Genomic DNA, 23,897 nt, shown 5'->3' on the forward strand with positions numbered 1-23,897 from the left:
TTTGGGTTCCTCTAAGTAAGTACTGTATAGAATAATGGGACTGGGAGGATGGTGTAGGTTTAAATTTATTAGACAAGTACATATACACCAACAAGACAGTGTACAAGCGGTGTCACAAGAAAGTTTGTTTTCATTCATAGGCTTCATTGTCTTTCCATCAACACCTGGTGGGCCGGACTAGGCTCAAAATTCCCGGGCCGATTTTTTGTCCCAGTCCGGCCCTGGCCTGGAGCATCAGCAAATGCCTCTGTCTGGGTTGTTTCATACCGCTGCTAAAGAGTGCCCCTGTTTTTCGGTGTCTGATGCCGACAGGCCACTGACCAAGTGTCAATATTTCACGAGTTTGGAGCGAGACCAGGATGAGTTTAGAGAAGCAGGCAGGAATACCAACTCGGTACCTAGGCAATGTGCTGCTGCGGAGAGGGCGGCAGCAAAACATATTTTAGGCACCTAAAAAGTCCTACCAAAAATAAATCAATAAAATATCAATAATGTGTGCTATATTGAGGGTATTTTCACTGCTTTCCCTTGCTGCAGACAGCCTTTTATGAAGGCAAAGCCGTTGACGACTTCAGTTTCCAAACTTTGCTCTCATCAGAGCCACCAGTCACCATTGACAAAAACAATGATTTTAGCTCACTGAATCTGACCTAACTCTTTTAAACACCAAAGTCACACAATAACACAAACAGACAAACTGTTAGAAGCAGCAGCAGACCAATTGGCCTTTTACAATGTCACTTTTGGCCGCACCAATTCAAGCCGTGTTGCACTGATTCGCGCTTCTGGGGGTGGTTGCCCGCCCTCAAGCAGGTAGCAGTGACATCTCACCACAGCCAACCCCCAACGACCTCGCCTCTAACCCACAAACAAGCCGTATGTGCTGCAAGACTCTACTCACCACTGTCTGCAGGAGACCAGATAGAAAGACATTTTTATAAGTCTCTGTTAGCTCTCTGTACTTTTGTAGCTTCGGAGTGAATCTTTTTGGTTTAGAGTTTAGTTTCTCTCCTGCGTCCTGTTTTTACTTAAGATATCCGTTTTATTTTATTGTTTCATGTTCGTTATCAGCTGTATTAGAAGTTGTGTGAAGTCACTGCTCGCAAACTCAGATGAAATGTGTTTATCACTGAATTAGCAAAACCTTCTTTGCGGCTTTTCTTCAATAAACACAAGTCTAATGATACCACAGGGGGGAAAGTAAAAGCAGAAACAGCCACAGTGAGGTGTTGATAGAGAGCTGCAGACAACAGGCTCTTACTGCAGCTCTGCAAACAGCTCACCTCCAACAGGTAAACTTCTTTTACCTGCCCTGCTGTGGAAAAACACATGCAGCAAAAATAACAAGGGACTTCAGCTGTGGATCAGCCCACTGTTTATAAAGCCGTCATCAGTCATAGACACACCTTGTAAAGGAAATGGTAATCCCTGGCCAATGGCCAAAACCAACCAAGCCAAGAAAAGGGGTACGACAGCTCCTGCGTTCAGCGAGCTAAACTCCATTTTTCAATGGCTTTGAAGAGAGTGATATAATGGCTTTAATTGCCCATCAGAAAGTGCTGTCTGATGCAAGGTAAAGCAGTGAAAATAGTCTGGATAAAGCGTACACTTAAACTGATATGAAATTGGGATGTTTTGGGTTATTTTTTAGGTGTCTAAAATATGTTTTACTGCTGACCCCTCCACAGCAGTACACCGCTTAGCTTCCCACCACCTACTGTATGTAATACACTATGTAAGGTACCTCTTGCAACCCCATTTCTTAATATCCGAACTGTGCCTGTAAGTCTACTGTGCTGCTGTTTCTAAACCTCTTGCTCACAGAGTAGTTAACACTAAAATGTTACAAACAAAATGGAACTATAAACATGTTGGCAACAATTTGAACAATGCTTACGAGGTCTATATGCAGAGGGATAGCATTTTTGCTTGCTATAATCATTCCTTCTATTCGTACTGGATGTTTAAAGGGAATTTCATTCTAAACAACCTCTACCCACAAAGAAACCCACACTTTTTTTGAACAGAAGAGAGACTGGATTTTGTTCCCCATCATTTACAGGAAGGCATTTAGAGCCAGTGTGAACAGGAGGAATGATTACAGCAAGCCAAACCTGCTGCAATGTTTATATGGGAACCTGATTTGTTTTTTTAACATTTGTGATCCATAGCCCTCCAAAGTGACAGGTGACAGGTTAACTCTCTATCACACATATCAGGAGCTGTTTATGAACGCCCAACATTGTGTTACCTGCATGATCATGTGCAAGGGAGAAAGGAATTGAAAGGAAATGTAATTTATCATAAGGATTTAAAGTAGTGATTCATATGGCTGTTGTTTCTCTTTGAGCTTTCTGGTTCTTCTAGTATTACAAGTTTACTCGTAGTTTTCTCTCACTCATCTCCTACTGCCTTCTCTAACATAGCACTGTGATCTTTGGGCATGCCGCATGTTTATGTGCCCTTTATCAGAGCAAGGACCAGTGTAGTGCAGAGCTGTTTGCCTGCACTGAACTGCTGACAAGCTACAGGACGCTGCGCTGCATCCAGCTTTCTATTTTTGACATCTACTCTGACACAGACTATTTGTCTTCATTTTCCTCTTGGCAAAGAGTTTGAACATAGTTTCTTAATCGCAGACCAATGAGTGATGAATTGGGCGTTTCTACGCTTTGAGATTTTAACTTGATAAAAACACATCATGAAACCCCCCCAGCATAGTGGGAAAAATACTGACATAACATACCTCTGTACCCAGGGCAGGCCAAAACTTACAGAGGATGTTCTATAAACCACCTTCATTCACTGGCCTCCAACTCTGGAGAGCACAGTATCTCATAAATACCTCCTGCTGCGATAACAACATTCGACAAGACAGAAATATGTACCATAATTAATCAAAATGAAATTTACTTAGCCCTTTATGTGGCATGGCAGGCACACTGACAAAAACACACCTGGTTGTGGCCGGTGTCGATCTATCATCTGCCTCAGCCTAAATGATTTTGAATGTATAAGGCTCAGACACACCAAACTGACATCAAAGAACTAGTGGCAACATAGGCCGACTGTCACCTCACGTCACCTGTGTCTCGGCCAAAAAGCTGCGCGTGAATACACCTCAAAGACGACAGCCAACAGCCAACTAGCACGTACGTTCTGCGCCTGCGTTACAGAATATAACTCTCCCTGTCAGCAGGCAGTGGTAGTCTGTATTCGTCATTCAAAAACAGAAACAAGGAGACCGTTAGGATGGATTCATGGCGCGAGTTAGCCAGTAGGCACATAAACAATACCAATTACTTCAATTCAGTCAATCGATTAAATCTAATTGTTACATGAATTCATTCATCAATGGGATCTGCCTTCTCCTACGAAATAAGCCAAAAAGGGCTGCAAGGGTCGATGGAGCAGGACACACCGCGAAAAGACAGGCGCTCACCAACAGCTTGACAATGACCAACAGCCGACCTTCAGCTTGGTGTATCAGGGCCCTTACAGTGAAATCCTTGCTACCCACTGTGTTGCACTGCATCACCACTGTTTTTGTCCTCTGACCTCAAGGTAACCAAGCTGTAGGGGTGTGCGATATGGACAAAAAATAATATCTCGATTTTGAAGATAACGATAATTAGACGATATTCTTTTAAATATGTGTTTTTAACAGCCTGAGTTATAGCTCATTAATTGTTTCTCATGACATTAAAGGAAAAATCTTCTTAACATTTCTTGCTGCTTTTTTACCTGCTCTCTCTGTTTGACTCTGGTGACGGCCTTTTGTAGCGTCAATTCCGGGTCCATTTGCAACTGTTCAGATAGGCGTTTGTCCCGCAGACTCACCACAAGCCTGTCCCTCACCATCTCATCATGTAGAGCCCCGTAACCGCAGTGCTCCGTCAGGCAGTGCAGCGCCGTAATGAAATTGTCGGCCGTCTGGCCCGTTTCTTGAAGCCGCTGATTAAACTTTACTCTCTCAAAGATCACATTCCTGCGATTCCCTTGTGCTTGCGTCTCCAATCCAGAAGCAATGCGGAATCTGTCGTAGCGTTTAATCCATTTAGGCCAGTCTTCAGCCTTGAAGGTGAACTTTTCCGGCAGGGAGACTCGAAACTGTGCCATGTTGCCGCTTCGTTCATCTAACTGTGGCTAGGCTAGGTAGCTCCGTAGACGGTCTTCCGGTACAGTTGACCCACGTCTTCCGAAGCTGCTGGAGCATCCGTGGGCGGTGTTGCTATGTTGTCTCGCTAATGTTCGTTTAGCAGCAGGCTGACCTGCCGGGAAGGTGCCCGTGAGAGATCATGTGACCACCTAGGCGTACTGCGGTGTGCTGCTGCACGCAAGTTACGTAACTATTGTTCAGTGAATGTGTGGGGTTTTAACCTTTCAACGTGTGTTTTCAGTTGTTTTTGTGAAGTCATTTGCATACTCGATAACGTAAATTTACACATCATTAAAACAACAATGACGATATTATCGTTAACGATATATATCGCCCACCCCTACCAAGCTGTCATTTCTAAATATAACTGATTCTGGCCCATCTCAGCCCATATCAGACATTTAAAATTTCTCCCTCAGATCTATCTGTCCTTAGAAAGTTTGAAAGAACATACTAGATCATTTTTTCTTACCTCTAGCCCAGACGATCAGTTTATCAAACTCTTTGTCTCTGACCACATAATTGTGTCAACAGACGTTTGGTTTCTTGTAGTGCTGCACGATTAATCTAATCGCAATCGCAATCGCGATGTCAGGCTGTGCTATTACATAACCGCATAAAAGGCTGCGATTTGCGATTTAATGTAGGCTAAATAAATGTTAACGTGTGTGCCTGTGAATGTGACTGCCTCTCCTGTAGTGTGTGGAGTTTGTTGACATCACGCACACAAGCTACCCTGGTGCGTGCAGCCGGCGTGCAGCAGTGACCAACACAGACGCTGAAGAAGAGCATGAGCACGACCATGAACAGGCGGAGTTGGTGGTGAACAAAACGTCTGTTACATGGCGATACTTTGGATTCAGGTACGGCGACGTTGAACAGAAAGATGTGCTGTGTAAAGTCACCATGTCCCGCGGCAACACGACCAATCTATATCAACACTTGAGACAGCACAGCACAGTGATAAGTAGGAAGAGTGCACGTGAGAGAAAGCCGAGCCATGTCACGTTAAAGACAATGAGACAACTGAAAGCCGCCAGAGCCTCATAAAACAACATCCAAGCACAGTTAAGCAAACATTTGTAAGTGTCACAGGGAAATCACGGACTCCATAACAAATGAAAAACTGAGCAATTTTGCTCGCGTTCGGCCGACTTGACATGCTGCTGTGTTGTCCTATGGCGCTGGAATCTGTCATTTACGTGACAACGCCTGAACGCAACACAGGCTCGCTTCGCTGTGTGTACAGTTCCGTGCTCTGAACGCAACACAGGCTCGCTTCGCTGTGTGTACAGTTCCGTGCTGCGCTGCTGTGTGAGCAGCGTGTTTGACTGTGCTCAGTCTGTTGATGGTCATTGACACACTGTCTGTCCATAACAAGAACTATGTCAGGTCAGTGCCCCCCTAATATAATGTAGGGGAAACACTGAATCAAGCAAAAAGACTCATGATACCATTTATTTATTATATTTTATTGTAATTATATTGTAATCGCAATCGCAATCGCAAATCGCGATATTGTCCACCATAATCGCAATCGCACATTTTTATCAAATCGTGCAGCACTAGTTTCTTGCCTCCTCTAATCAAGATCAACCACTAATATATTTTCAAAACTGGAGGAAACACCTCTGGCCCCAAGCCTGAATTAACTGTCATTCCCGAACTTGTGAAAAACAATAAGGCACTGACTTGAAGTTTGGGTTACTGTCTAGAAGCATGCATGCCAGGACAACTCTTAAATCATCCAAGAGGCACATAAACCTCATTCAACCTCAATATTCTCAATCAAAATGAGTCAAAAGGAGTTCCTGTAACCAGAGTAATAAACTACTCGCCACAGTAAATACTGGCATTGCACATTTTTGCAAACCATGGATATATTAGATTTGTTCATTATCATGCAGTGGATATGTTGAAACTTCACCCCTCTTCACAACAACACTGTGGTTAATGTGTGGTTGGGTTTAGGCACAAAAACCACTTGGCTATGGTTTGGAAAAGATCATGTTTTGGCTTAAAATGCCCACTTTTGGTGCCACAATCCCCAGAGGAAATGCAGAAATGTCTCAGTAAAAATGGTGGTTACCATATAGATAGATACAATGTTGGGCGTTCATTAACAGCTCAGCTTGGCAGCCATCTCATCAAGGTGTCATGCCATTAACCATCAGCACCACTTCCTGGTGACAAAGTCCGCTCATATATATGTAATCACTTTAGTTACTTTAAAAACGTTGGTATGGTACATAACTTAGCTTGGCACTGCACAGAAATGTGCAACGCCAACATTTTCTTTCAGTGACTGGGCTCAGAGTCAACATTACTTAATAGCTGAGGTGACATTAAGAACATAATCTCTGTGATTAAACAACCCTATTATGGCTTGGATCCTTAAAACTGCAAAGAGACTCTACAAGCTTCCACAAGCTTGCGTATATGAAAAATAATGCTGCTATAGGCTCCAATATAACTGCTTTTCACCCCGTGAACTGTGCCACAGCAACTTCAGACCTCAGAGAACCTGTCCTCAACTACTCCTTCCCCGCAGTCCCTTTTGTTAGGCAGTAACATCATCATTATCACCAAAAACGGACACACTTGTACTGTATTAGGCAGCAGGATCGTCTTTGGATTGTGCAACATGCCAGAAAGACACTGTGTTTCTGGTGAGTATTAACTGAAACAAAAAATGTCATTTATATGAAATTAATGGCGCATAAAAAAAATTACTTTCTGTATTCCAGCTGTGAGATATTACCTCAACAGACCGTAATAAACTTTTGCCTGCAAGGTTAACAACCCCAGCTATTAGTGCCATCTCAATGCATGACAAAACAAAAGAATCATAAGGTGACCTGAGGCCAAATCCAACAGGGAGGAACTCTCCTGTTTATGTTTTTGCCAAGAGCTTTACTGCACAATGGCTGCACGCGGCATCGATATGAAATTAAAGTTTATTACTTTCCCACACAGTCAGTACACAGGCTAGCAGAGACGTTTTTTACAAGGAGACTAGAACATCTTTATACTGAATTTAGATTTAATTATCATATGTTACAGATTCTAGGCTTTCAAAATCATAAAACAGTTGTTTATCTACAAATAGATGTCTTATATCAATGTAAGGAGGTGAATTATGAGCATAAAAATAATTTTAAGTAAACTTGTATAAGTATGCCATCTACCAGTCATAATATGGAAAATTAAAACACAGCTGTGTGTGTGGATTGCAAATGTGTTCCCATGGTCATTTGTGTTTCCCCTCAGGGCTCGAGTTTCTTACTGTAGACTGACTGCAAACGGCCCAGCGGTGAGAACATAAACACGAAACTGTCTCTGAGTCGTACAATAAAAAAAAACACAAGACATACCTGCTGTCTCTATTTTCAAATGGAATTATGTGGGCAACTGAGCCTGTGAGACACGTTTTTTTTTTCTTGACACACAAGGCACCCATTCATTTTGATAGCTTACAGTATTTATCAGACTGAGAAAAGTGAAGGAACCAAAAAAAAAGAGGGAATCAGGAGATAGTGAAGTAAAGCTTTGTTATATCCTATCATAGCATGGCTTTAAACTGCTCTGAGGAGCTGTTTTTTTTCCATTACTATGAAAAAACATATATTTTTTGTTGGACATGCAACACAAAAAAACATACACAATGAGCACACAATGCCCCATGCTGTTTAGCAATGGAAAATGTACAATTTGTTACATAAGTTTTGTTGTTTCTGATGTTCTGGGTTTTGTTTTGTTTTGTTTTTTTTAAATATATGGTCAGTTTATAAAATTTTACTAAAAGTAGTAATTAATATTTATGGAAAATAAATCCTTGACACTGAAACAAGTCATACATTTCAGAATGATCAAAGGCAATTTTTTTTGTTTAGCTTTTAATATTGTATTTCTTATATTTCACTATATTGCAGTATGATATATCATGCACAATTTGGTCATAGTCTTCCCTACTTCACTATTTTGTACTTAACCATTACTAACCGCATTTATTTTTCAGCATTTTTAAATGTGCCTGTGCTTGTTGAAGAGAACAAAAGATAAGAAACGCCTCTGTTGATCCCCAGAGGGAAAACGCTTTTTGTTTTCAGCAGCACAAAATCAGAATATGCACAGAATACAGACGAAAAAAAAAGTAGGCAACACTTTATTTGTATAGTCCACCTAGTTTATACAATATTTTTAACATTTCATCAGTTTATTTGTTGTTCATTCACATAACTACATGTTCTTAGAAGAATTTAGTTGAACTTTTCATTCAAGGTCAACCAAGTAATTCTGAGAATTGTCACATATACTCTATAAACATCTACAGACAAGACAAAACAGCTGAATTGTTAAATCTCAACGAATAATACAAACTATCTGTAGGTGGACTATCCAAATGAACTGCTAACAGACAGGAAAATAATAATAATAATATGTTAATAAAACTACATGATGATAGAAGGAAAAGTAGAAACGATACAGTACAAGAGCACTGTATAGTATAGTATAGTATAGCATAGTATAGTATAGTTTACCATAGTATAGTACTGTATAGTGTATAACAGTACATAACAATATATAACAAACTCTAACTCTACAGTTTAGATTAGTACAGTACAGTACAGTTTAGTATATTACAGTATAGTATATAACAATATGTAACAAACTCAGCATAAATCAGTCCAACAGTGAGACACACTGTAGCGGTAGGGTAGTGTGAGTGCATCGTGATTGTGCTATACACTGAGGAAATTGTGTGTGTGTGTGTGAGTGTGTGTGTATGCGTGTGTGTAGCTGATTTTTGTTTGTTTAAAGACTTAAGTACTACCTACGGCTTTGCGCTGTGATGTCCGTCAGTTGTCATGTTCATTTTGAAAGATTAAGACATTACATGAAGGGAGCAACTCCAAAATTTGCCAATTAATCTTGCCTTTGGCGAGATCGACACATTCATGGCCTCATTATGTGTAACTGAATCCTTTGAGTAATAAGTGATGTGTCATTAAGACAGCACAAGAAAAATAAACACAAACCTAGAGCCAATGGCGTCTATATATTCAGCACGAGGGACTTTGCATGAAGACAAAATGTACTGATGCATGTGACTGACAGCTGGTTTAATGACCGTGAGCACGACATATACTGTACCGCTGGATTTAAAATGACATTTCAGTCACTTCACCTAAAACTTACAGGACCTATTAAGTTGAGCTACATCTGCATGTGATGTAGGTCAAACATAAATAAAACATGGTAATATGAGCTTCGGAGGTGGAGGGGTGTACACCTGAGCCGAGCTCTGTTTCTCAGCACAGACAGGAAGCCCAATAAAAGTCCACACTATCATGACAACTAAAACACTCCCTAACAAAATAGATTTGGATTAAGACGTAAGTACACGGGTATACACAAAGCACGGCATCTACTGGTCTTGTTCTACACACAACTGTAAGTTCAAGATCAGCAATTAACATATCAAATATCTGCACACATGAACAAACAGCCTTTTGTCAACTGCAAAGTCAGTCAACCTGCTGCCTGCAGGCATTGTGGGCTGTCTTACATGCATATTTATTCAGGCTGCCTTTGACTCTTTCGGAGTACTCCTGCAGAGGATACAACACGGAGTGGACCAAGATGAGGACCTTTTCCCTGCTTCTGTTGGTAGGCGTATATTCTACAATTATCTACAGTTACATTAACACTGTTTACAAAGAAAAGATGTAGTTAACGTTGAAGAACAAAGCAAATGTTTTCAGCAGAAAATAGTTGTTCTGAGAGAGTTGTGTTGCTTGTGATGATTTGTAAAACTTGGAAATAACAGCAGAGAATGTCTACATGCATAGCACTTATACCTTTAACCAGGTGTTCTACTGTTTAGTAAGTCTGCATGCAAATGTGCATTAATGAGGGCATCACGCAAAACCAGTTCTCAGCATTATATAATGGAAATACAGGTTGTTGACACAGTAACATGAGATCCTTACGATGGATTAATGGAGTACCACACAGCACATATTTTAAACCTAGTTGTTGAATCAGGTTATGTACATCTCTTCCTGTTATTCAGTGAGTTGCAGCGTCACTCTCGAACCCTGTGATGTTATGATTTACTTACTTCACACTGCGGTCCCATCTTTTACAGTACAGTGTGCTGCAACTGGAGAATTTATTTTATTTCCTAAAAAAATATTCCTAACAAGTTGTACAGTAGTTGAGACACTGGGACATGACTAAGTTCTTTGTTTAAGATTTTTTTTTTTTGGCTTTTTGCATCTATTAGATGTGACAGTCTAGGTGTGAAGGGGGGAGAGAGGGAGGGGATGACATGCAGCAAAGGGCCACAACCTGGAATCTGCAGCCGCTACCATATATGGGACACCTCAACAGAATGATTTGCTCCCAGTGCCTGAAAGAAATGTTTATTTTATGTTTCTTTATTTTAAGAAGGGACAATGCACATTATTTAACATCTCCAGGTTGGGGGAGAGTTATTGCCTCAAGCGAGGGAGTTCACGTATCTTGGAGTCTTGTTCACGAGTGAGGGTAGAAGGGAGCGTGAGATGGATTGGCGGGTCAGTGCGGCTTCTGCAGTGATACGGGCCCTGCGCTGGTCCGTTGTGGTGAAGAGGGAGCTGAGCCGGAAAGCAAAGCTTTCGATTTACTGGTCCATTTACGTCCCAGCCGTTACCTATGGTCATGAACTCTGGGTAGTGACCGAAAGAATGAGATGGCGGATACAAGCAGTGGAAATGAGTTTCCTACATGGGGTGGCTGGGCTCAGCCTTAAGGCCCTGACACACCAAGCCAACAGCCGGCCGTCGACCAAAGTCGGGCCGTCGGTGAGCGTCTGACGCCCTAGTTTTTGCGGTGTGTCCCACACCGTTGGCACTTTGGCGTTGGCAGCTTTTCGGCTGATTGAGCATGTTGAATCGGCGGCGGAGCTTGTCGGTGAGAGAAATCACTCTGATTGGCTGTTCAGGTTTTTCAAACACCGGCACCATCTGGATATAATAGTCCGTGGAGGTGCTGCGGTGCTCGGCTGCACAGATAGGAAACCCCTCAGCTGACAGGACTCCGCTACTTTGTTTATCTCATGCATTCCTTGGACTTCCGGTTTCCCTTTTTGCGTTATTTCCTCTCACGGAGGCGCAGAACGTACGTGCTACTTGGCCGTTGGATGTAGTCCGTGTAGTGTGTTCAAATACAACTGACACAGGGCAACGTGAAGCGACATAGACGACGCAATGGTTGGCTTTCGTCGCTGCTAGTTCTTTGATGTCGGTTTGGTGTGTCCGCACCTTTAGAGATAGGGTGAGGAGCTCAGACATCCGGAGGGAGCTCGGGGTAGAGCCACTGCTCCTTCGCGTCAGTTGAGGTGGTTTGAAAAGTTATGTTCATGATGATTATACCTCTGAATCACTGGCAACATCTACAATTATCTTTAACAATCAAAATGTATCAATTGCTCTTAGTCTGAATTACAAGCGATATCGGGTTTGCCCTGTCATCACAGTGATTGAAACCACCTATTTTATACACTGTATGTCAGTCTGTTGATTAGTAGCTTTTATCTGGAAGAAGGCAAGATCTGCCAAAACACTGAGAAAATAATTATAAATGATAATGATAAATGACAAATAATTTAAGATAAGAAGAAGGAGACCGTAAACTACATAGTTCCTGGTTCGCAACCAGCTGCCGTTTCCCGTTCTCTCATCTCATTGTGTGTAAAGACATGCAGATTAGATGAATGGGAAGCTTTTAGTTGCCCGTACACGTGAAGGGGTTTCTACTGTATGTGTGTGGTCAAGGCAGCCTGACAGGGTGTGTATCATCACCTCTTGCCCCAATGCATGCTGGAATTTTCTGCAGCTCTCCCTGACACAGGATGAGTACAGAAAAAAAAAACATGTTTGTTATCTCAGGAGCAAAATACAGTGAAGTAAATGTATGACAGTAAGACCACAGTGAAACATCTAACACTACAGGGGAGAGTAAATGAGCAGTGAATAATGCATGATAAAAGGCATACATCACAATGGATTAAAAAATACTTGAGACTGCTCTATGATGACAGGTATTATGATCCATGTTTGTGTTGCAGGTTGCATTTGCAGCCCTGGCAGAGTGTGGAGAAGGCAACCACATCAAACGTGACAAGCGGGTAACTGTTTCATGTTTTGGAACGCAAACTCCTGCCAAACTATTCTGCCTTGATAACAAATGTATGTTTGCTCAACATTCTGGTTTCAACAGGAGCTTTTGGCGCGTTCCAAAAGAAGGTGGGTTTTGTCTACAATTGAAATAGTGGAGGAAGATAATGGGCCATTCCCCAAACAAATCTCTCAGGTGAGGACATCAATTTGTAAATGTGATATCCTGACTGAGCCAAACATGCACAAAATAACCGCTCAATGTTTTGTGTCTTGACACTAGATGTTCAATGACAAGACACATGACGAGGGGCAGAAGTACCGAATCAGTGGAATGGGTGTGACTGAGCCGCCACTGGGAGTGTTCTCCATCAATGAAAATACCGGAGTCGTCTATGCCCATACATCTGTTGACAGAGAGGAGTTCAATCTCTTCAAAGTAAGCTCATGCTGGATTGCCAGTCCCTCTGATGAAAAATACATATGTGTAGATTTTTTAACCACAAAAGACAACTTCACCTCATTGTACCTCCACCCACAGATCAAGTTTGATATCTTGAGCAAAAAGACGGATACGGCAATAGACAAAGAACTGGCTTTCAATGTAGAAATAAAGGACATCAATGACAATGCACCGAAATTTCAACACTCTCGTATGAAAGCCAGCATAAAGGAAAGTACCCAAGACGGTGAGTATACGGTTGCAGAATTGACTCATACAGTATAGCGTGCATATTTTGTGCCTGCAGTCACTGAGTATCATACATCAAACAAATGAAAACAAGTTACAGTGAGTTCTCATAAATTCTTAAACATAGACGGGCCAAAATAATTAGGGGAAAAAGAGATGTACTATGTAATCAAACGTAGAATGTTGGATGCTTTTGGAAAACAGGGAAAAAACGGGATACACAGGAGAGCAACTCAGCCACTCCAAAAGACTAGAACTGCAGACATTTCCCACAGATTTCATTTGTTTATAGTTCGTTTTGTAAGTATACAGTTTTGTTTCACTTCACTTTTAGATTTAGTTTTTAGTTGAACTTCACTAACCCTGGTTTCAATGACTGTAGAGCTTTGTCAGGGCTTTAAAAACAAACAACAAGGGTGTAGCCTCACCAATACTGTAGCAGCAAAATCATTTCAAACCCAGGCTGCATCTTTAATCCTGTGTACTTTTCTGCTCCATTCCTCGCTTCCTACTTTTCTATAACACATTCAATCTCTCCTTTTTCTTGCAGCGTACTTGCCGGTGCAGCTGTTGGTCACTGACATCGATCAGAGGAACACATCCAACTCTAAAGTCACCATCAGGGTGCTTTCACAGAAGCCGGACTCTCCCAAGATTAGTTTGATTCAGATTGACAACAGAATGGCCCAACTCACCGTTGAAGGATGTTTTGACTATGATGTGAGACTCAGTGACTTACAGTACCTACATCAGCAGCATGCACCCACACAATACAATATCTAAAATATCTTTTTTAATATATATGTTTCAGAAAGTAAATAAATATGAAGTTATTGTTCAAGCAAAAGATCATGGAACTCCGTCCCTTTCCTCGACTGCCGTTGTTACTCTCAATATTGTTGACACAAACAGCCATCAACCAACGTTTAAGGAAAAGGAGGTACAGATTTTTTATTACTATTATCATTAATACTTGCTTTTCAGAGTTATGCTATGATGTTAAAGATGAAACTGTTCTGCCTGTTCAGTACTACGGCCAGGTGGAAGAATCGATCACCAAGGACAATGTTTTGAGGATTGGGGTAGACGACAAAGACACTCCTAAAACTCCAGGCTGGCGTGCCAAATACTACATCATTAAAGGGAATGAGGGAGAAAACTACAAAATTGAAACTGACCCTGAAACTAATGAGGGTATTCTGAGTGTCATCAAGGTAATTCTGCTTTTCTCACGCTTCATTCATTTACAAGTGGACCAAGCTAAATTTCCATCAACCGTTTTTTATCATAAACAGCAGCTGCATCAGTAGTGACCTAGCCGTGTGTGTTTCTTCCAGGGCAAAGATTTCGAGATGACAACTAATACCACTCTGCTGATCAGAGTGGAGAATGAGGAGGAAATGTTTTATTGCAAAAATAAAGCAGCTGGTGGAACAGACAAACCTCCACCTCCAAATGAAGTCAGCGTCACAATGAAAGTGATAGATGTCAATGACCCCCCTTATTATGCAAAAACTGAATTTGACGTGTTCCAGAGAGAAGAGGAGGAGCCTGGAAATGTGCTGTTCACTCCAGTAGTTAAAGATCCCGACTCAGACGAATCCAAAATCAGGTTAGTGCTTAGATACTGATTTTTCAGGCGGTAGTTAATATCAACATGCAAGAGTTACAAAAGAAAATCTTAGAACAATATATCATCTCTTGTTTATTTCTAAAATAAATGCACCCCATAACTAGGGCAGCCATTGAAGATTCTAATTATCATTTGGAGACCCCTTAAGTCGACTGAGGCTCTTCAAGTCAAGCAGTCTTTTTGTTTTGTTTTGTCAGTCAGTGTGCAGCGTACATCTTCAGATGTAGATGCAGAATGAGCACTGCTCACTTTTACACTGCTCTCCCGTAGAGGCAGCTGCAGACCCAGAGCCAGGGTGAATCTGAGTGAGACAGAGGCAGCTGCCTGTGGGAAGAGATCTCGGCCAGGCTCTGAGATAACGTTTTTTTCTGCCCTCTGCTTAGAAGTAGGGAATTTACAGCTCACAGAGACTTAATACACTGCAGTCCCTGGCTTTTGTTTGAAATCTAGTGTTGGCAAAAATGTTGCACTTTTCTGATATGAAGCTTTGCGTTAGTTCATGCAGGACATGGAAGTCATATACCCCAGCTGTAACAAGCTGACAGCCAGCTGATTGGATCATGGCTTCGTATCAGTCACTGCTGCTGCTGCTGGCAAACTTTACCTCCTCCACCCCAGCCTCCACCTTTCTAATTCAGAGTCCTAACATGGCTTAAAAGTTAAAAGGGTATTTTATGTCTTGCTTTGGGCCCACTCTTGTACACCCTGGAGGGTTTTCTGCATTGCGCTTCCTGTATTGATTTAGCATGCTGCATCTTAAGAGTAGAGCCATCAGCGCCAAGTATAGCTGTATTTCCATTTGTTGGAATAAATGGTTAAATCTATGACGAGAGTGTTCCTGACTGAACTGTCGCTAGTGTAGTTAGCATGCATTAGCTCCGAGGGCTAACTTGGCTTGTATACTATATTACATGAATGTCTCCTACCCTGTAAGTCCCATCAAACCCTGTTAAAACTCTTAAACTCTGTAAGGAAAAAAGTAACTAACGGTCAACTATTGGTATTGGGTCGAGTCAGCTACAGCCCTGACCATAGCCAAACAATTATGATCAATTTGGTTATCAAAGAAGATGTGTAAAGAACGGAAGATTTTATCGTTGAAAAACTGAAATTGTCCGTGCTTTCTGACTGACAAACTTTGCAATGGTGACGCTGTTTCTAAATCACAGACTGTATAAAATAATGGACGAAGCGAACGTGACGTCAGCCACTAGTTTGCAGACTCACGTTTGGAAGCTTTGGCATTTTGGTTTAATGGAGCCAAAAGTGACTATATTTGGACAAGAGGATGGAACTGTGGAGGAGCGAGGTGTGGATCTGACTCACAGACTGTAGAAACGCCTTGCAAACAGCCTGTCACTCAAAGTGGCCACACCCTTACTTACGCATAACTTTAAGCCTCCATAAAATGTAAAGATTGTTATATAGAAATTCAACGCTGTACAGTTGTCATGAAGGGAGAAATAAGCTATTAAGACCAAAACCGTTTTCTGTACCAGGCTGTAAATTTGTTTATTTCTGCTGTAAAGTTGGGCATTTTAACATGGGTTTAAATGCTCCCTTTTGGAGCCAGCGTCGAGCGGCCATATGAGAAACTGCTTTTTTTGGCACCTCTGTTGGCTTCATTTGTCAGCCTCAGTGGGTGCCACTTGTTCTTAAAATATCTTCAGCATTTCTATACTGCCAGCTTAGTGTTGGCCAGCCACTCAGTACTGATATATCTGCAATAACCTAACTGCCAATGCATTGATCGGGGCCCAACAGAGAATATAGAATCACATTTCTTATGTGAAATTACCTGATATATAATGTGGCATACAACATACAGTAAAACCTGTAGTTATGTAGTTATCTCTACCATTTTGGGTGCTTTCAGTTCATACGTTGTCCTCTTGTGACCAGGCATGTGCTGTTAGAGGATCCAGCTGACTGGGTGAAGATCGATGCGAAAACAGGCAAAATCACAACAACTAAGAAGATGGACAGAGAGTCGCCCCATGTTGATAACTACATTTACAAAATCGTCGTTGGTGCCATAGATAATGGTATGAAGAAGCCCAACTATACACTCTAACAAAAGCTGGATGTTGTGCCCCACTGGTGAACTAAATGCCTCCAATAATATAGTCTGGATGAATTAAAAGGATTTTTTGCCTTTGCTATCACTCCCAAGGTGAGCCTCCAGCCACGGGAACAGCCACTGTCATGGTCCACCTCCATGATATCAATGACAACATCCCCACGCTGGTCAGCAAAGGCATAATTTTGTGTGGAAACAAGAATAACAAAGTCATGGTGCCTGCCAAGGACGCAGATGGACATCCTTTCGGTGGGCCCTTCTCCTTCCAGCTGGGGGGCGATGACAAAACTCTGAAACAACGATGGAAACTAGATCCTGCCTTTGGTTAGTTCGTATATTTAAAGTCTCCTTACAAAAACTGAAACAAAAAATTGTTGAAATCAAACAGCCACTACACCCCCTTCTTTCCTTCCTTCACTAGGTGACGAATGTGGGCTTGTTATGCTGAAGGAACTTGCGTATGGTAACTACTCAGTGCCCCTGACGATCAGTGACCACCAGGGCACGAGTGGAAGTGACACTGTGGAAGTGATGGTGTGTGACTGTGGAGGGGGAGATGTTTGCCGTAGCAAAGACCTGCCCTCTTCCAGGCTTGGGCCAGCGGGCATTGGACTGCTCTTTCTAGGACTTCTATTATTTTTGTGTGAGTATGACAGTCAGTGGCAACATTAACAAAATCATTAAGTTTGCGCTAAATTAACCTGCAGTCACCCTTTTTTGTGGCAAGTCAAGGCAGGCAAGTTAGATACAAATGAACACATAAAATTGGTCAAGACTGTTCGCCCACACTAATCTCATCATTCATTCAGTCATTTTAGTAACAGAGAGGTGAGGATTTAGTATGTGAACACAAACCAGTCAAATAGCTTAATTTATCTATAACAAGACATTTTTTTATAATTGCTGAATGTCCTTCAAATTAAAATGATTACATCTCATGATATTGTCTCAAATAGTTAAACCAAATTTGTGTATTGGAGTTGCCGTGCAGGTGTTAAACATGCCATAACTTAACTTATAATATTATAAATAATAAATGTATTTATATAGCACTTTTAAAAACAGATGTTACAAACTGCTAGTTGTGTGTTTAACTTGTGCTCCTCTTGATCCTGTGTTAATATGTGTATCTGAGCTATCACTTAATTATTTAAACAAAAAAAAAGCTTTTATTTAGTTAGGGAAGTTTCACTGAAAGCAACACTCATATTTTAAGGAACACCCTGAATACAAGTTTCATGACTTAACACCTAGAAGCTTCCCAGTTCAACCGGTCTCATCAGTTGGCCACCAAGCAGCTTCACTGGAGCAATTGGATGTTAAGGGCCTTGCTCAGGGGCACCTGAAATCACAATCTTTCCTTCAGCTCAACCAAAGTGGACGAGAACCTGAGATTCTGGTTTCACCCTGCCAATCCAGGGCAGTACATAAATGTCATGTTTAATTTCTTTTCAGTAACTCAAAGAAACGTTTAACATAATGATCACCCTGTCGGCAAAACGTACTCCGTATGCAATTTAGTCCTATACAAACTGAATCTCTTCAAGACAGGCTGTACACTGTCCACACCCAGCTTAATCTTACAGGTTAAGCTAGGTCACCATTGCCTATGGCAGTTATGTGGAAGCCTGAGAACAGTGTACACGCTGTATATTCAACGGTGTTATTCTGATGTGTGTCTGCAGTGCTGCTGCTCATCTTCCTGTGTCAGTGTGGAGAAAAGGAGTTCAAACATATGCCCATGGTGCAGGATGAGGGCAACCAGACCCTCATCAAGTACAACCAAGAAGGAGGGGGCTCGGAATGCAAGGTGTGTTGGTTGTGCTGTATGTGTGCAGATTAGAAGCAGTAACGGCCAAAATTACTCAGTCAGATCAATGCATCCTAGAGTCGAAACAATCCAGGTAATTTACCCAGTTATTGTAGCATACGCCTCTAAACCCATAACCAACCGCATTATCACTTCAAACTCAATACCCACACAACGCAACCAAACGTCGTAAGACCGTGACAGTATGATATATTACTCCACCAATCGCACCCATTTTTGGGGACGGTGGGCTGACCTATTTATTCTTTTCTTTGTCTTCTCTGCCAGACTGAGCCCACTCTGCTCCTGACACCTACAACCAGTATGACGGTGACAGACGGCATAAAAATGGGCACCATGAAGGTACTTTATTTGGCATTACTGCATAGAATTCAAGAGTTTTATTTTCTAAGGGCTGTGTTTCCCTTTTCAAACATTTGNCCCCACCCCCCCGTCTCTCATTCCTCTTTTCCTCACAGGCATAAGGTGTATCAGCGTGGGTGCAATTTCAGGGTGTGTCAGAATTCAAGAGTCTAAAATGCCTCAATGCCACACAAACAGAAGAATTATATAAAGAAAAACGTGTGAAAATTTGGCGATTAATCTTCCTGAAAAATGGATCACAGCTATAATCAAGTTACTCTTATTTGTCTCTGAGGCGTTGACAGACAGGTATGTGATGCAACACTGTAATTGAAATGCATGTTGTAGACACATTTATGATGAGCCTCGAGCAACATGTACAGGTTGACCTTTAAGAATACATGACACAGCACAAAGAAGACATCTTGGATTGCCTGGAGTACCTGAAAAGAGGGACTACTTGATTTAATTTGGACGCACTGATCACATTTACAGAATTTTGCTGTAAAATACCACAGTAACTTTTGAATGTGAGATAAATGTTGGCGCTACACCAGCAGATGTATAAGTTTGAGTACTTTATTTGGCATTACTGCATAGAATTCAAGAGTTTTATTTTCTAAGGGCTGTGTTTCCCTTTTCAAACATTTGATTAAATGCTTTCTTAAATGGCGCAAACAAAAATAGAATTCCCTTTTTCTTGCCCCTGCTTGTAGGGTTGCTTTATTAACTTGCTTTGTTTGATCAAATTATTATTATTATAATCAACTAGACGTCTCAGGCGGCTCCAGTAATGGCCCAGGATGTGGATGCGTACAACAGCTCAGTATTCAACACGGTGAGTAACAGCTCTTTAAATAGCCTCCTTTGTGTGTTTGTATTTTTACAAGGCAAATAATTACAATGATTTAGGGTAATGTCTACAGCAGTGGGACTTCATTTCTAAATAACAAATTACAGTGTTCAGTGGCGTGTGCAGATATGACCTAAAAATCAGCAGGGCTGGTTGTTGTCCTCTACAACGCCCTTCCACCTTGATTAACTTTACTGTATATCTCCTGCAGATGAACTCTAACATGAACTCAATGGGCATGCAGCGTCACGACACTGTCAGAAGCCAGGGCGCAGGGCAGGCCATGGTGAGTGACTACAGCCGTGATTAAAATAGCTGCCCCTTTTTAGGGTGTCATTCCTGATGAATGTGTTATCACGCTGCATCTCATTGCCCTGATAGGTGTGTCTTGTAGCACGTCTACACACTGCCTCCTTAAATCCACAAGGGGGTGCCACCACCTGTATTTTAATGCAACATGAGCAATGCCTATCTTTGTAGCCTGTGTTGCAGAGACACACCTAGTATGAGCAGTTTTTTTGTCTGATCCCTTTTGTTTGCATTTTAGTCTTTTTGTTTCTCTCTGTCTATTGGCTATATGTTCACATTATATCTCAAAACAGGGAAAGAATGTCCTGAAATCCTTTGTAGGAGGACAGATTTTAAAAAATGAGGTTTTGGAACATCTTTACAAATTTCTTTTTAATGATGTTATATCTGCTTGTATAAAAAAATAACATATATAACATATGTCTAATAATTGTCAAAATGCAGCAGCAACTTAACAGCAGTTTGAAATATATATATATATTTATTTTATTGCTTTGCTTTATACCAAGATGTTGTTCTATTGTTAAAGGAACAGTTCACCCTAAAATCAAAAAATACATATTTTTCCTCTTACCTGTAGTGCTGTTTAACAGCCTAGATTGTTTTGGTGTGAGTTGCCGAGTGCTGGAGATATCGGCCGTAGATGTCTGCCTTCTCTTAGATAAAATGGAACTAGATGTCACTTAGCTTGTGGTGCTCAAAGCGTTAAAAAAAAATACATTTGAAAAACTCAGCAGCAATGTCTCTTTCCAGAAATCATGACCCGTTTACTCAAGATAATCTGCAGAGCTTACTGTAAGCAGTTTAATGTAGGTACTATTTTCTTTCTACCAAACTGCACCCACCAACCGTATCACAGTGCAGAAGGAAGCATGGGTCTATTCATGAACGAGAGGCTCATGCTCATGCAAGTGCTAGATGTAAAGCTCAGTGGTGTTAGGTGAGCTAGCAGTAGATGTATGCTTCGTTGTGCGTGGTGATATAGTTGGTGGATGTTAATTTGGTTAGAAGAAAATAGTTCCTACGTGAAAGTGCTTACAGCCAGGTCTGTGGTAAATCTTGAGTAATCGGGGCGTGATTTCTGCTGTTGAGTTTTTCAAATGTTTTTTTGCGCCACTTCTTTGAGCACCACAAGTTGAGTGTCATCTAGTTCCATTGTATTTGAGAGAAGACCGAAATCTCTACAGCCAATATCTCCACACTCGTTAACTCACAAAACAAATGAATGTATTTTTAATCTTGGGGTGAACTGTCTCTTTAAGTCCGCCCTTACTGAATTAAAGGAATTGAATCCTGATGCAACTTCAAAGAAAATTTCTAGTCTGCTTTTTCTGAATGCTGTCTGGTTCCAGTTTTAAAAGATCCACAAATACACTGAGGTCAAGTGAGGATAGTAAAGACGGAATCTGTTTATTTTTTTAATTTCAGTACTCTGCATGGAATACAAACAGGTCCAGCGCCTACCATGTGAGTAGTGCTTTTCATTGAATCAACATGTTTTAAGAAGAAGTTGAAATGTAAACCCTCTTTCTTGCACTGTCTAATGCATAAATTGTATGTTAACTAAGCAGTGGGAAGCCCGTACATGTGCATTATATTTTGGCTATAGGAACTAACAATCTTTCTCTCTGTGAACAGGGAGGCTCATCAAAATACAACCACTCTTACAGCCTGCGCTCAAGTCATAACATCTCCGATCACATCGACAGGGTAAGCATTTGTCTAACGTCCACATGTTGAAGTGTGACCAGATGCTGAACCCTAAATTGCTCCTGATGGTCAGAGCAGCACTTTGCACCTGCTTGTGTGAATGAAAGGCAAATTAAGCAATCAAATTAAACTTCTGAAATGCTCATATACATAACATGGATGACACTGCTGTATTAGGGTGTTCGCATCTGCTTGAAGCAATGATAGAGGTAGTCAAGGAGGCTCCATTACTTATTACTGCTTTGCAGTAGTGTTCCTTATGTATTCAAATCCGAAAATTCTGATTTTGGTCATCTATGTTTTAGCGTCAAAATGGTACCTAAAAACATTTTCACACATGATCTGACATAGGTATTTGCACTGCTACATTCAAACTCGCATACTGCTGTAGACGGCGCCACGTTGGTTCGGTTAAAAACACAAACAAAACCAGACAAGGCGGTAAACCAGCAACCTCCATTTTGCTGATACAGTTTCTGTCAACAGAGTGTGGTAGCTTTAAAAGGGCTTCAGTTCCCGCTCAGAAAGAACTTCTGACAGCAAGGTGAAGAACAAAAAACAACCATCCTTCACCTCCGAGCTCAGATCTTCCAAGCTAACACTGTCCTCACTCTCCATGCTTACTCTGAACGGCATATGTGGGGGGGTAAGGGAGGGGAGGGTGTCAGCACTGCAACCTGTGTCACTGCTTTCTGCTAACCGCCGAGTAGGAGTTTCCATTTAAAGAACGTGGAAAAGAATTAATACGGACGCACCCTTTAATGCAATGACTATAATATTACACAACCAGGCTGAAAGTCTTTATATTTGTATTATGTTATGATAAGTTTTTAACAAAGTGACTCAGAAATCTTTTTATGACTCCTCAATCCCACAGAGGCTGTACGTGATTGAAGGAACTCATGTAGACCACCCAATGTACCTTCCCTACGAGTATGCCTACGAGGGACAGGGCAGCAAATGCCAGTCACTGGATAAGCTGTCACTCAGCAACCTGGGAGACGATATGATGTTTCTGAATGACCTGGGGCCAAAGTTCAAGACCTTGGGAACCATCTGTCAGCAGACAGTTACAGAAAAAAACATACAGCTCTAAAAAGCACCGCTGCAGTGTGATTTTTATATGAAAAAAGTTACTCTGCGCTCCAAGTTTGAGATCATGAATATGGAGTGACCTTTCTGGATCTTGGAAGAAAAGATAAACAACGATCGCTGGAATTTGTACTTGTGCCTTTCGGACTAAAACATCTCACATATCTAAAGCCTGATATTGTACACGCACATCTATCCACAAAACAAGGATTATGTTTATAGAGGCTGTATTTTGCTTGCTTAAAGATGGAATGAATGCACTGCACAAACTGTCATGCTCTGGTGATTTTGAAATGTTACGTTTCGACAGTGAATGGGTGTGTTTGCTTGTTGTTGTTTTTTTTACTTTGCTACTTTATGAGTAAGTCCTGTCATGTCTCAACACTTTTAGCAGCACATCATTTGTAACTCTAGAGGTTTTATAGGGCAGTTTTATTTTTTATGTCTCAAACTGTAAATTTATCTGTGGAAACTGGAATATTTCAAATGTATATAAGATGTTTTATTTCCGCCTATCACTCTCACAAGAGTCCTGTTTTATAGAACATCCCTGATACGGACCAGAGTAACTGAGTATCTGAGAATCTGGTTGAAATCTGTGTTGTTCAACAGTAATTGGACAGTGGTGCTGTCACTGAGGTACTGTAAATGTTTGTGGCCTGTTAATGACCTGGTGATACAGTGGTGTTGAATTTGCACAGCTTGTGTTGCAGCAATATTCATTCCTTGCTTTGTTTTCTTGTGTACATTATTGCATCTGCTGTCTTAAAGGTCCAGTGTGTAGGATTTAGGGGGATATATTCACAGATGTAATTAAATGTTTTGGTACCTCAGAATGAGCTTTTTAGTGTACATAGGGAGCGGGTCCTCGTCCACAGAGTCCATCATGTTACATCGTCATGTTTCTACAGTAGCCCAGAACGGAAAACCCAAACACTAGAGGCTCTAGAAAGGGCCATTAGTGTTTTTCGCGATGGCCACTGTAGTCAGCAGCCCCTCCGCTTTGAGCACCATCGTAAAAACACAGATTTTCAT

General features: G+C 41.3%; 1 protein-coding gene across 1 annotated transcript; it reads left to right on the forward strand.

The window, feature by feature from the left end:
* The first annotated feature begins 9,800 nt into the window (after positions 1 to 9,800).
* cdh26.1 (cadherin 26, tandem duplicate 1) lies at positions 9,801 to 23,327 on the forward strand. Its single transcript, XM_050065129.1, has 19 exons — positions 9,801 to 9,829; positions 12,273 to 12,332; positions 12,425 to 12,517; positions 12,605 to 12,760; positions 12,863 to 13,010; positions 13,563 to 13,732; positions 13,824 to 13,952; positions 14,041 to 14,226; positions 14,350 to 14,624; positions 16,548 to 16,690; positions 16,819 to 17,049; positions 17,147 to 17,368; positions 18,411 to 18,535; positions 18,824 to 18,898; positions 19,671 to 19,736; positions 19,963 to 20,037; positions 21,489 to 21,527; positions 21,699 to 21,770; positions 22,648 to 23,327. The coding sequence occupies exons 1-19, from the start codon at positions 9,803 to 9,805 to the stop codon at positions 22,864 to 22,866; spliced, it is 2,511 nt and encodes an 836-aa protein (XP_049921086.1). The 5' UTR covers positions 9,801 to 9,802; the 3' UTR covers positions 22,867 to 23,327.
* The last annotated feature ends 570 nt before the right edge of the window (positions 23,328 to 23,897 follow it).

Source organism: Epinephelus moara, chromosome 16, assembly GCF_006386435.1.
Source record: "Epinephelus moara isolate mb chromosome 16, YSFRI_EMoa_1.0, whole genome shotgun sequence".
Lineage (NCBI taxonomy): Eukaryota > Metazoa > Chordata > Actinopteri > Perciformes > Serranidae > Epinephelus > Epinephelus moara.

What these genes read in the sequence shown, in the direction of transcription:
- cdh26.1 (XM_050065129.1), top strand. Translation starts at nt 9,803, where the DNA reads ATGAGGACCTTTTCCCTGCTTCTGTTG. An exon ending in AAAGGAAAGTACCCAAGACG is followed by an intron (nt 13,011 to 13,562) that starts GTGAGTATACGG and finishes TTTTTCTTGCAG; the next exon opens with CGTACTTGCCGGTGCAGCTG. An exon ending in AGGACTTCTATTATTTTTGT is followed by an intron (nt 17,369 to 18,410) that starts GTGAGTATGACA and finishes GTGTGTCTGCAG; the next exon opens with TGCTGCTGCTCATCTTCCTG.